At 63.3% G+C, this 11,893-nt stretch overlaps 2 protein-coding genes across 2 annotated transcripts; both read left to right on the forward strand.

Annotated features, from left to right (window-relative positions):
• The first annotated feature begins 165 nt into the window (after positions 1–165).
• SLC11A1 (solute carrier family 11 member 1) lies at positions 166–5,651 on the forward strand. The gene is made up of 15 exons (XM_048952742.1): positions 166–731; positions 1,030–1,154; positions 1,778–1,900; positions 1,985–2,104; positions 2,431–2,537; positions 2,647–2,717; positions 2,822–2,889; positions 2,963–3,118; positions 3,237–3,395; positions 3,551–3,640; positions 3,787–3,906; positions 4,281–4,430; positions 4,496–4,569; positions 4,772–4,925; positions 5,014–5,651. Exons 1-15 carry the CDS (start codon positions 692–694, stop codon positions 5,122–5,124), a joined length of 1,668 nt encoding a protein of 555 aa, XP_048808699.1. The 5' UTR covers positions 166–691; the 3' UTR covers positions 5,125–5,651.
• A 1,801-nt stretch (positions 5,652–7,452) lies between these two features.
• On the forward strand, positions 7,453–11,709 carry CTDSP1 (CTD small phosphatase 1). The gene is made up of 7 exons (XM_048953503.1): positions 7,453–7,568; positions 8,647–8,798; positions 8,980–9,081; positions 9,169–9,225; positions 9,607–9,699; positions 10,033–10,218; positions 10,308–11,709. The coding sequence occupies exons 1-7, from the start codon at positions 7,502–7,504 to the stop codon at positions 10,434–10,436; spliced, it is 786 nt and encodes a 261-aa protein (XP_048809460.1). The 5' UTR covers positions 7,453–7,501; the 3' UTR covers positions 10,437–11,709.
• The last annotated feature ends 184 nt before the right edge of the window (positions 11,710–11,893 follow it).

Here is an 11,893-nt window from a genome sequence, read left to right on the forward strand (position 1 = left end):
CCCCCCCCCCCCCCCCCCCCCCAAAAAAAAAAAGAAAAAAAAAAAAAGCCTTCCCTTGGGATATGGAGTGCCTAGGGCTTACCATGTGGCAGAGCCCTGTGCCCTGCCACCACTCCATGTGTCCCCTAGGGATGTCACCCCAGGGTCCCTCCACAGCCCCAGGAACTTTGTGAGGTGCAGCCTGATTCACACCAACACTGAGCTCCCCAGACTTCTGGGTGAGAGTGTCTTCCACCTCAGCACCCAGCACTCTCTGGACCACCTTCTCCAAGCCCGGGGTGCATTTTGCCCTGCTCACGTGCCTGTGAAATGCATGCTGCTTCCTTCTCACTCCCACTCCTTTGACCTTTCTCCCACTTCAACGGGGTCAGCAACTCCTCCATTGTGGAAAACTGCCCGTGTTCCCCGCTCTAAGCAGCAGGACCCTGACATGTGCTGTGGGGGTGACACATGGGCACAATGCCCACCCTTGGATACGTGTTTCCAGATGAAAGGGAGGTTGCTTTGCCCCATGCTCAGGTGGGGAACTGAGACCCAGCCCCCTGGGAGGCCTTTTCCCAGCCTAGGTTTGTGGCAAGCAGGGAAGGAGCACTTCCTCCTTCTCCTCCTCCGCTTTCCCTGGAGGGGGGGCTGGGAGCTATAAGAGCTGTGCACTGAGCACAGCACACAGAGGTAGGGGTTCCCCAGCACCATGTCTGGATCGAGCCCTGCTACGGCATCACTGGAGCCAGGTGAGTCCCATCTTGGCTGGGTACATCATACCCTCTGCACCCACTCATTGTGGCACTGGGGCTGGTGACGGGTGGCCTGGGGAGAGGGCTTTGACAGGCACTTGTGCTGGAGGTGGCATCTGGCTGCTTCAGGCCACCACTACTGGCCCCAGTGGCTGCAAGCCCCCTGGAGCTGTGGGGCCTTTCCCTGGGAGGATGTCTCTGGGATGAAGCTGGGACCTGGCGTTGTCCATATATGCAGTGAGCTGCTACATGCCCTCCTGCTTTTCCTCCCCTTGTCCTCTTCCTTCTCTCCCAGGCATCACTGGGTCCCTGAACCGAGGCCAAACGGACGCCAGCAACATCCCTGTCCCCCCGCATCACCCTGTTCCCCATGCTCAGACCTACCTGGATGAGCTCATCAGCATCCCCAGAGGCAGCGCGGTAGGTGCAGCTGAGGATACTGAGTACTACAAGGGACACGTCTAGGATATGCCCTGGGAACCTTGACATCCACAGCTCCAGCTCCAGCAGAGTAATTGCAGCCCCATTCCCACACTTGAAGCTTTCCCAATGGGAAAACCAAGGCACAAGGCAGTGATGCCCCGCTCTGAGGGCCACCCCATCTCCTGTCCCAGGGGGTGGCCAAGTCCCATGGCCCTCCCCAGCAGCCTGGGGCCCCTCCAGCCCCAGCTGTTGCCTGAGAGAGGAAGGGAGAAGGGGAAGGAATGGAGTTGTGAAAGCAGCTCACTGGAGTGTGATTGCACAAGATGCTGTTAACGGCACAAGGAGGGCGGCAGCTCCATCTGTGCCACAAAAAATTGCAATCCAATCCCATGCCCAAACATCACTGGGGTCTCGCTGTCCACCCCAGTGGTGAAGGGCAAGGAAAGGGGGTTGGAGGAGAGAGAAATGCCTTCCATGCACAACATGTGCCCACGTGGCAGTGCAGGGCTCCACAGAAATAGGCGACCAGTAGCACAACTGAGAGCCACCAGTTCTGAATGGGAACAACCAGACCCCATAGGACTTGCCCCATCCCACTGTGACCTGCCACCCCATTGCAGCCCGGCTTCAGCTTCAGGAAGCTGTGGGCTTTCACTGGCCCTGGCTTCCTGATGAGCATCGCCTACCTGGACCCAGGCAACGTGGAGTCAGACCTGCAGTGCGGGGCCGTGGCCGGCTTTAAGGTGAGCCCCAGGCTGCTGGTGACCCCACTGGGTGCGGGGTGCTGCCCACCACCAACCCGTGCTGCCCTTCTCCTGCCCCCCCAGCTGCTGTGGGTGCTGCTGTGGGCCACAGTGCTGGGACTGCTGTGCCAGAGGTTGGCCATCCGCCTGGGCGTGGTGACGGGGAAGGACTTGGCAGAGATCTGCTACCTCTATTACCCCACGGTGAGCACCCAGGGGGATCACAGTGTGGGTGAGGAGCCCTTTTTCTCCCACAGCTCCTCCAGCCCCAGTGACCCCCTCTGGCCCCACGCACCCCACTGCCTGGCACAGAGACAGCTATACTCACTCCAATCCCACGTGAGGACGCCTGAGTCCCAGCGTCAGAAGCAGCTGCAAGCTGCGTCCTGCCCGTCTGATCTGCACTCTCCCTCTCATTGCACTCTGCAGCCCCCTCATGCACCCTCTACCCATCACCCCTATCCCAAGCATCCCAGGGCCGGGTCCCCGCAGGGTTCAAGCATGTCGCCATGCATCCCCATCCCCTCCAGGTGCCCCGTGTGCTGCTGTGGCTCATGATGGAAATCGCCATCATCGGCTCAGACATGCAGGAGGTGATTGGGACGGCCATCGCCTTCAGCCTGCTCTCAGCCGGACGGTAACTACCTGCAGGGTGCTGCCAGGTCCCATCTGCACCCCAGTGAGGGATGCAGCCCACCCCAATGCTCCACCAACCTGGCTGACATCCCTGCTCTCCTGTCCCATAGCATCCCGCTCTGGGGTGGTGTTCTCATTACCATCACAGACACCCTCTTCTTCCTCTTCCTTGACAAGTATGGTGAGTGCAGGGGCACTGGGATGGGGGCCACTCATCCAGACCCTGAGAAGTCACTGCAGAGGTGCAGGCACCAGTGTGTCATTCCTCATCTCTTCCTTCTGCAGGGCTCCGCAAGCTGGAGGCTTTCTTTGGCCTCCTCATCACCATCATGGCTCTGACCTTTGGCTATGAGGTAAAGACCCCCCAGCCTGTAATGATTCAAATGAGCTGCTGGGGCGGGGGCAGCTCACAGAGCCCCTTCCCAGTACGTGGTGGTGAGGCCAGTGCAGACAGAGGTGCTGAAGGGAATTTTCCTGCCCTACTGCCTGGGCTGTGGGCGAGAGGAGCTGCTGCAGGCTGTGGGCATCGTTGGTGCCATCATCATGCCCCATAACATCTTCCTACACTCCTCCTTGGTGAAGGTGAGAAGGGAACAGGGGACAAGTTCCCCATTGCAGAGACGTGGTAGAATGGGGTGAATGGCTTCCCCATGGGGGGCTGTAATGGATCCCCATGGAGCACATTACCTGCCATGCCCAGACCCGGGCGATTGACCGCTCCAAGAAGGAGGAGGTAAAGGAGGCCAACATGTACTTCCTGACTGAGTCCTGCCTCGCTCTCTTCGTCTCCTTCCTCATCAACCTCTTTGTCATGGCTGTCTTTGGCGAGGCTTTCTACCACCAGCGCAATGAGGATGTGGTGAGTCCCTCCAGGGAGGTGGCAGCTGCACCAGGGGTGGAGAGGGGCAGGTGAGCTCCTTGGCCATGGATGGATGAATGGATGGGTGGAGGGCTGGATTGGGTGGAGAGTTGAATTCATAGCCATGCCACGCTCATGCTCACCATGTTTTGCAGCATAACAAGTGTGTCAACAGCAGTGTCAGTCACTATGCCAGCATCTTCCCCATCAACAATGAGACGGTCTCTGTGGATATCTATCAGGGAGTGAGTGGCACTGGGCTGCATTCCATGGCCAGCTAGCCTTGGTGGCTGTTTTGGGGGCACCATGCTGCCTCCGGTCTCCCAAATCCAACCCCTCACTATGCCAAGGGGGAATACTTTGGGATCCCCATCAGAGTGTTGCCACGCAGGGTGTCATCCTGGGCTGCTATTTTGGGGCTGCAGCGCTCTACATCTGGGCCGTGGGGATCCTGGCAGCAGGGCAGAGCTCCACCATGACAGGCACCTACGCAGGACAGTTTGTCATGGAGGTGAGAGGGGAACACAGGGAGAGGTAACTCAAGGATGGGCTCTGGGCAGGGGTCCAACGGGCAGCCCGACCCCAACAGGGGCATTTGGCAGGGAGATTTCTTCTGGGCAGACTTGGACTCCCTGAGAGCCGGGATGGGGTCAGCGCCCACCCATTGCTGCCACTCGGCAATCATCTCCCCGTGAGCCCCTCATGTGAGGTCCTCCTTCCCTAACGAGCCGTTCGCTTAACGAGCAGGGGCTGACATCTAGCGGGGCCCTGCAGCCCTGCAGGAACTGAGCACTACGGAGTTGGGGAGGGGGGGGGGGAACACGTCTGTACAGAATTTTGGGAGCACGCCAAGGGCTGATGGCACATCTTTCCCCTCACCCCCAGGGCTTCCTGCAGATGCGCTGGTCCCGCTTCACCCGGGTACTGTTCACTCGCTCCCTGGCTATCCTGCCCACCCTCTTCGTGGCTGCCTTTAGGGACATAAGCCAGCTGACGGGCATGAATGACCTGCTTAACGTGCTGCAGAGCATCCTGGTGAGGGGTGGGCACAGCCGGGCCCCCGTCCCCACTGTGCCCCCCTCATCCTGACCCAATTCCAGCTGCCCTTCGCCGTGCTGCCCGTCCTCACCTTCACCAGCCTGCGCCCGCTCATGCATGACTTCACCAATGGTCTGTGAGTGCTGGGGTGCGTGGGGGGGGGGGGGGGGGGGGAGGGGAGGGTGAACACCTCCTTGTCCTCAGCAACCCCGGTGGCCCCAGAGCGGGGTGAAGTGTGGCTATGGGCCGCACAACCCCTCTATTAGGGCTCTTGCCGCCCTGCTTACCGGGATGGGTAGCACAGAGCTCTGGTGCCCATACCCACCTGCTACTTGCAGCCTGGGGAAGGTGCTGATGTCCCTCATTACGGGGTTGGTCTGTGCCATCAATGTGTACTTCGTGGTGGATTTCCTGCCCACGCTGCGGGGCCTGGGCTACCTCATTCCCCTGGGGCTGCTGCTGGTGGCTTACGTGGCCTTTGTCGCCTACCTGGTAAGGGCAAAGGGTGGCTGGGGGTGCGTGGAGGTATTGACTCTTCTACAGCCGCGGTGCCTCCAACGAGTGCCCTCTTTGCCTTCAGCTCTGGACGTGCAGCATCGCGCACGGAGCGCGGTTCCTGCCCAGGGGACGCTACAACCGGTTCAGCTTCGATCTCACCATGGACGGGCCGGGGGCGGCAGGGCCGCAGTGACGGGCTCCGTCCCGCACAACAGCGCCCTGCTGCCACACCAAGCCCCGGGGGGAGATGCTTTCTAGGGAAACGCCCCCAGCACGGCAGGGGTTAACAGACCTCGGAGGGTTCTGCAAAAGCCTCTCCTTGGGTGGTGCTGGGGGGCAGGGGGACGAGCGGGATGGGCCCTCCCTTGCTCATTAGCGCCGGGAAGCGGAGGCTCCTCTAATTACCGCCGGGACCGCTAATTACCGCCGCGCACCGCAGGGACAGCCCGGGGGGAGCCCGCTCCGCCCGTTTCGCTGCCTGCAGACCCAGCCCTGGTGCGTGTCCCGTCCCCCTCCCCCCCCCCCCCCGGTCCCAAACGTGGCGACGCCCGTTGGCTGTCCCCGCACGGGCCGGGGGCTGTTCTCCAAAGGGGCTCCGGCGCGGGATGGAGGGGTCGGGGCCGATAAATTGACGTTTGTAACGCACTCTCCGCCTCTATGTGTTGGGGCGGGGGGTCCCGCAGCGCTGCGCCCCCCGCCGCGGCCCGCACTTGCGAGACGCTCCCTGGCTGTTTCAAGGCCCCCCCCCCCTCCGACGGGCTGCCCCCCCCCCCCCTCCCGCCCTCCACCCCAAAGTGCCCCCTTCCCAAATGACACTAACTGAGGGGCGGGAGCTATTTGGGGGTCCAGCCGCCTGCCTCCCCCCCCCCCCCCCCGACCCATCCGCCAAAGCTCCCCTCGGGTAAAGTTCCCCCCCCCCGCCCCGGGCACCGCGCTTGTTTATGTGAAGAATTTCCCCTTCCTTAAAAGGGCGATGGCAGAGCGGGTGGGGCGGTGCCTCCCCCCCCACCCCCCTCCGCGTTGGCCCGGCTGTGTGCTGCTTGAAGGAGGAGCCGGGCCGGTGGGGCCCACCGCCGGTCGAGGGTGTCCCCGTGTGTCCCGTCCCCCATCCTCCTCCCACGGCCTCGGGGCCGCGCGAGGGGCATCCCTTGCCTGGAGTGGGGAGGGCAGAGAGACTCGGGGGCACGGAGGGGCTCTGAGAGCACAGAGACAGCAGGGGACGGGGCGTCCCAAGGGCGGCTGAGCTCGTGGCAGGGTTAGGGTTAGAGTAGGGGGCGGCTGTAGCACATGGTTCTCTAAAAGCCTGAGGCACAGCCTGGTCCTCGTGGGGACAGAGAGGTCCTTGCGGAGACGCTGTGGTCCTTATGGGGACGGTGACACATGCAGCATGAGGCCATGTCCCCATCCTGTCCCCAGCCCCCACTCCGTACCCGAGCGTGCAGCCGGCTGGAGGGATGCTTGATGCTTCGAGTGCTTGACTCCCAGCCTGGCCTCGGAGCCTTGCTAATTGCATTAATTAGTTAATTAGAAGCCGAGCTTCGTCGTGCTGGGGCCGGCGCCGCGGTCACCAGGGCCGCCAGCTGTCACCGCACCGCGAGGCCTTCCTCCTCGTGCGGGATCACAGAGCGGGCAGCGAGCGCGGCCTCTGCGTGTGCCCCTGTGGGGCCCAGAGCTTCAGCATCCCCGTACGGAAAAGGACAGCGACAGCGGCGGGATCCGGCCCGAAATAGGGCCCGGAGGAAGCACGGCCACTTCTTTCCTCTTCCTCCTCGGGGACAGGGGACATCGCAGCCTCAGGGCACGGGGGCAGCACTGCCTGCTATCACAGCTGCCAGCCCGGCAGGATGGGGGGATTTTTCCCCTCGATGTCTCCGTGGGGTCAGTGGTGGCACCGCGCAGGGACGCGGCTTTGCTCCCGAGCCCACCGGAGCGCGCCCCAAACAGTTGCTAAGAGCCAGGGGACAGCTGGGACCCACGGGCGTCGCCACCGGTCCGGGTTGGGGGGGGACAAACGGGGACACCCCACGGCGCGTCCTCGTGGGGTGACCCCGAGTTCCCTGCGGATTGTCGGGGAGGGAAAGAAAACCGCAGCGGTGCATCCTCGGCAGCTGCTGAGGGGTGGGGACAACGTGGGGGCAGAGGGAGCGGGGCTGTGCGGCGGTGGGTGGGGGATCTGCGGAGGGGACTTCCAGCACCTCGAGACCCCCGAAACGTGCGGGCAGTGGCGACCCCCTGCTCCTCCTACACGGGGCGTGAGCCGGATGGGGACGGTGTTGTGAAGGGGGGGGGGAAGCGGGTTTGGGTTACGGAGTTGGCATTGCCCTTTTAAGGGGTTCCTTGAAACCGCGTCCGGGTTCCATGTTTGTAGCAAAAAACCGTGCGGAGGAAACTCCATGTTGTAACAAAGTTTCCTCCGCCGCTCCCCGCGCCCGCGCCCGCCGCCCCGCGCCCGCTGCCCGCCCCCCCCTCCCCGCCCCGCGCCCCTCCCGCCCCCCCCCCCCCCCTTCCCCGGGGGGCCGAGCCGGGGGGGGCAGCTCCGCGCTCCTGCCCCCCCCCTCCCCCTCCCCCCCATGGACCACCAGTCCATCATCACCCAGGTTAGCAAGGAGGAGGTGACCGCCCCGCTGCAGGAGAAAGGTAATGCCCCCCTCCTCTAAATAATCCGGCATCGGGACCCCCCCACATCCCCTCCTCCTCCCTTCCTCCCTCTGTGGGTTTTGCTTTAGGGGAGGGTCGGGGGGGCTAAATCTGGAAAATCGCTCCTCGGCCCCCGCCGCCGCTGTGCGTCCACCCCCCTCCCTCCCCACCCACGAACCTCCCCCTCTTCTCGCTGCATGGCACTATGGGGTGCACGGTGACAGCCCAGCCTTCCCCCACCCGCCCTGTCTCCTATAGGGCCAAGGGTCAGACCCTTTGCTCCGCGTTGCTCAGGGTCCCCCACGTGCCCCCCCCCCCCCCCGCCCCCCGTGCGCGGCGACGGGCGCGGAGCGTGTGATGAGTTGCGGTTGGCCTCAGCTGGAGTGCGGCCCCGCGGGGCTGCGTGCACCGGGACGGGGCCGCGGGGACACGGGAAGGGGGTTTCGTCTGCACTGCTCCACGCGTCATTCCCCGTCTGCGTCCCTCCTGGGGTGATTCGGGGAGAGCGGGGCGGGGGAAGCGCAGCGGGGAATCTGAGGCACGGAGGGACGCGGCTCCGTGGCGTCCCGGCGTGGGATCGCATGGGGGGCAGCCCCTGCCCCACTGTGGGGGTTCCCAGGGCCCTGCGAGTCTCGGAGGAGCAGAACCATGAGGGTCGGCAGCCGTCCCACCCCCCGGCAGCATCCCTGCCCCGCTCCCGACCCTCGGGCTTGGGCTGGGGCAGGATCCGGCCGCGCTGAAGGTGTCCGTGCCTCAGTTTCCCTGCGATCCACCAATGGGGGCTCAGGAAACGGCACCCAGTGGGGTGTGCTTCACCGCGATTGGCTCCTCGCCTCCGGGTCGTTTGCACCAGCCAATGAGCAAGCCGAACAGTTGGCGGGGAGGCGGGAAGAAAGATGGCTAGGCCCCTCCCCTTTGGCTCGGCCCCTCCTACAGCACAACCCACGCGTGTCCGTGGGGTCTCAGCACCCCCCGGAGGGTTGCCCACCTCGAGGAGTTCCCCCCCAGCTTCAGCAGAGGGCAGCTATTGTAGGATCCTGGTGGTGCCCAACCCCTGTTGTGCTCCCCAATCCCGCAGGTGCCCAGAGCCCCCCGGCCGCTGCCAAGAAGCCTCGGGGCCGCAGCATCCTCCAGTCCCTCTTCTGCTGCCTGTGCCACGATGATGCTGAGCCCTTCTCCGTCAATAACAACGCCCCACTGCTGGTGGAGGAGAATGGCACCGTGCCCAAGGTACCCCCTTCCAGAACTCCTACCCCAAAATGGGGGCGGATCCAGGGGCACTCGACCACCGTGCCCCAGCCCCCTGTAACTAAAGAAGGAGACACTGCTGCCTGACCGGGGCACAAGGCAGAAGGGAAGAGGGTGCCCCTCGCCCCCCCACCGACCCCCTGGCTGTGCCCCCCTGCTGCAGGCTGCGGTCAAGCACCTCCTGCCCGAGATCAAGCCTCAGGATGCCAGCAAGCTGTGTGTGGTCATCGACCTGGACGAGACACTGGTGCACAGCTCCTTCAAGGTGGGAGCACCCCTATTGGGGTGGAAGGGAGGTTTATGGGCCATGGGAGCCCCCTACCCCACGCTGACCCCGCTGTGCTCTCTGCAGCCGGTGAACAACGCTGACTTCATCATTCCGGTGGAGATTGATGGTATCATGCACCAGGTATGGGGCTGTGCAGTGAGGGCTTGGGAGGAGTTTGGGGGTCAGGTGGGGTGCCCCCCAAAGAGGCTGGCGCTGGGTTCAAGTAATCCAGGATAGGCTGTGATCTGGCAGTCAGCCTGTTCTAGGTTACTTGGCTCCGGAGCCCGCCCAACGCTTCACCCTGGAGATGTCAGGGATAGCGGGCACCTCCCTGACTGTCAGCAAGCGGTGTCCCCTCATTCCAGCACAGGGCATGTCTCCTCCCTGCTGCTGACCGGGGTCAGGACGTGGTGCCCTTTGTGGTGTGGGGCTCCACCAGAGTGGTCACAGGGGGGTGGTGCTGGCAACCCCCATAGGGTTAGGGTTATGTGCCGCTGGGTCCCTCAGTGCCTGTGCCTGTAGGTGTATGTGCTGAAGCGGCCGCATGTGGACGAGTTCCTGCAGCGCATGGGAGAGCTGTTTGAGTGTGTGCTCTTCACCGCCAGCCTGGCCAAGGTGAGTGGCAGCTCCAGTTACCCTGTTGTCCCCTTCCTTGGGCATCATGAGTCCCCTGCAGCCGCAAACCTATGGCATCACTGGACCTTTGTCCACCTCTGGCCCTTGGTGACAAACCCATGGGCACCTCTGGACGCTGGATGTCAGTGGTCCCTTTTGGTAACCACCCACGGGCACCGCTGGGTCCCCCTTGGCCAACCACCCACTGACCTTGGGACCACCGGACTTTGGCCACCATTTGTCTCCCTTGCCCAACCACCCAAGGGGACCACTGAACCTTGACAGCCACCTCGATTCCCTTTGCCCACCTGCTGACCTCCCCTCTCCTCGCAGTATGCGGACCCCGTGGCCGACCTGCTGGATAAATGGGGGGCGTTCCGTGCCCGGCTCTTCCGCGAGTCCTGCGTCTTCCACCGGGGCAATTACGTGAAAGACCTGAGCCGCCTGGGCCGCGACCTGCGCCGCATCATCATCGTGGACAACTCGCCCGCCTCCTACATCTTCCACCCTGACAACGCTGTACGTACCCCATGGGGGGGGTGGTCCGGGTGGTGGAGCAATGGGGCTACGAGGGACGCAAGGTCCTGAGCCAGTGGCTGTGCCCGCAGGTGCCGGTGGCCTCATGGTTCGACAACATGGCAGACACGGAGCTGCTGGACCTGCTGCCCTTCTTCGAGAGACTCAGCAAAGTGGACGACGTTTACACAGTGCTCAAGAAGCAGCGGACTAACAGCTAGTGGTGCCCCAGTGTGGCCGGCAGTGGTGGCCCGGTGGCAGCATCACTGGGGGGCTGTGGGGTTCCCGGTGTCCCCCCATCACCTTCCCATTCCCCGCTGTGATGGTCACAGTGGGTGCTCCACGCAGAAGGGGTGCCCGGGGTGACCCGCTGGGGACATGTTTGGAGGGGTCCCGTCCTCTCACTGCCCCCCCCTCCCCAAAATGGTTCTCAGGTCCTTTTCCCCTCTGCATCCCCTGCAGTGGGGAGGGGAGTTAAGCAGCTGCTGCTTACCACTGCCTTTTGGGGGAACCTGGTCCCCACAGTCTTAGTCCAATGGGGAGACTGGCAGCCCAAGTTTGGGTCCCATTGGTCTTGGTGTCACTGCCGTGCCCCCAGCTCTGCCTTCTGTGCAGCTGATAACTTTGGGGAGGCACCACTCCACACACGCCTTTGTGCCTTCTGGTGCCCCCTCCCCACCTCCAGAGGTGCATTTTGGGGAGGCTGAGCCCCTGGTTTTCAATGCCTCCATGTGCCTTGGGACGCCATGTCTGTATGTGTCCCCCCTGCAATAGAGGTGCCTGGGGAAGGGATACAAAATCACCCCCTCCAACCTCACTTTCTTCCCACGGGGGTGGGAATTCTGGTGGCCTCAAACCCCCACTCCCCTCCCACAGTGCCTCCGTGGCAATGGGGCCACTCCACTCACCAGCAGGGTTCCCCTGCCTTGTGGGGGGGCCACACGCCCTCTATCCCCATCCCTTCTCAGTGTCACCAAAGGCTGTGACTCCCAATGGGGGTGGCCCATAGAAGCCTTAATGTAATGTCCCACCCCCCCACCTCTCCATGGCCTTACATGAACCCTGCCCCCCTCCCCCTTGCCGTGGTCTCCCAGCCTCGAGGGGATGGAGGGCTCTCAGGGAGGGGGGCGGACTTTTAAATGGAGGGAGAGCATATCTTTTAGAGTCAATCTATGGACAATGATATATTTTTAAGGGGAGAAAAGCAACGGTCTCCCAAATAATCAAGGGTGCCTTTTTACCGCTGTGCCAGGGAATGGGGGAATCTTTTGGGGGAGGGCTTTTTAACTCTCCGTTACTGTCCGTCCGGCCCCTGCGGTGCTGCCCTTCTCCAAACGCTGGGGGCCAGGGTGAGGGCCCCCCCGGCTCTGCCTATGCCCCCCACCCTGCACCCTGCTCCTGCAGCGGGGTCCCACTCAGCACTTTATTGGCCACATCAGGCAGCACCCATGGGTGCGCCCCTGGGTGTGTGGGGGGAGGGGGGCTGGAGTTGGGGGCATGGGGGCGGGGGGGCTGGGGACCAGTAAGTGCCTTGGTGTGATTAAAGCTGTCCAACCCTCCTGGAAATGGGCTGTGCTGAGCTGTGTGTGTGCACATGTGTATGCAATCGTGGTCTGTGTGTGCATGCAGGTGCGCATCGTGCACACCTCTCTGCTGTACGTAGGTGTGTGCAAGCCCC

Source organism: Lagopus muta, chromosome 8 (assembly GCF_023343835.1).
Source record: "Lagopus muta isolate bLagMut1 chromosome 8, bLagMut1 primary, whole genome shotgun sequence".
NCBI lineage: Eukaryota > Metazoa > Chordata > Aves > Galliformes > Phasianidae > Lagopus > Lagopus muta.

Excerpts from the sequence above, each read along its gene's own strand:
- SLC11A1 (XM_048952742.1), top strand. The coding sequence starts at position 692 with ATGTCTGGATCGAGCCCTGCTACGGCATCACTGGAGCCAG. Across the intron at positions 2,105-2,430 it reads GCTACCTCTATTACCCCACG|GTGCCCCGTGTGCTGCTGTG; the intron begins GTGAGCACCCAG and ends CATCCCCTCCAG. Across the intron at positions 2,538-2,646 it reads AGCCTGCTCTCAGCCGGACG|CATCCCGCTCTGGGGTGGTG; the intron begins GTAACTACCTGC and ends CCTGTCCCATAG.
- CTDSP1 (XM_048953503.1), top strand. The coding sequence starts at position 7,502 with ATGGACCACCAGTCCATCATCACCCAGGTTAGCAAGGAGGAGGTGACC. Across the intron at positions 9,226-9,606 it reads TTGATGGTATCATGCACCAG|GTGTATGTGCTGAAGCGGCC; the intron begins GTATGGGGCTGT and ends CTGTGCCTGTAG. Across the intron at positions 9,700-10,032 it reads TCACCGCCAGCCTGGCCAAG|TATGCGGACCCCGTGGCCGA; the intron begins GTGAGTGGCAGC and ends CTCTCCTCGCAG.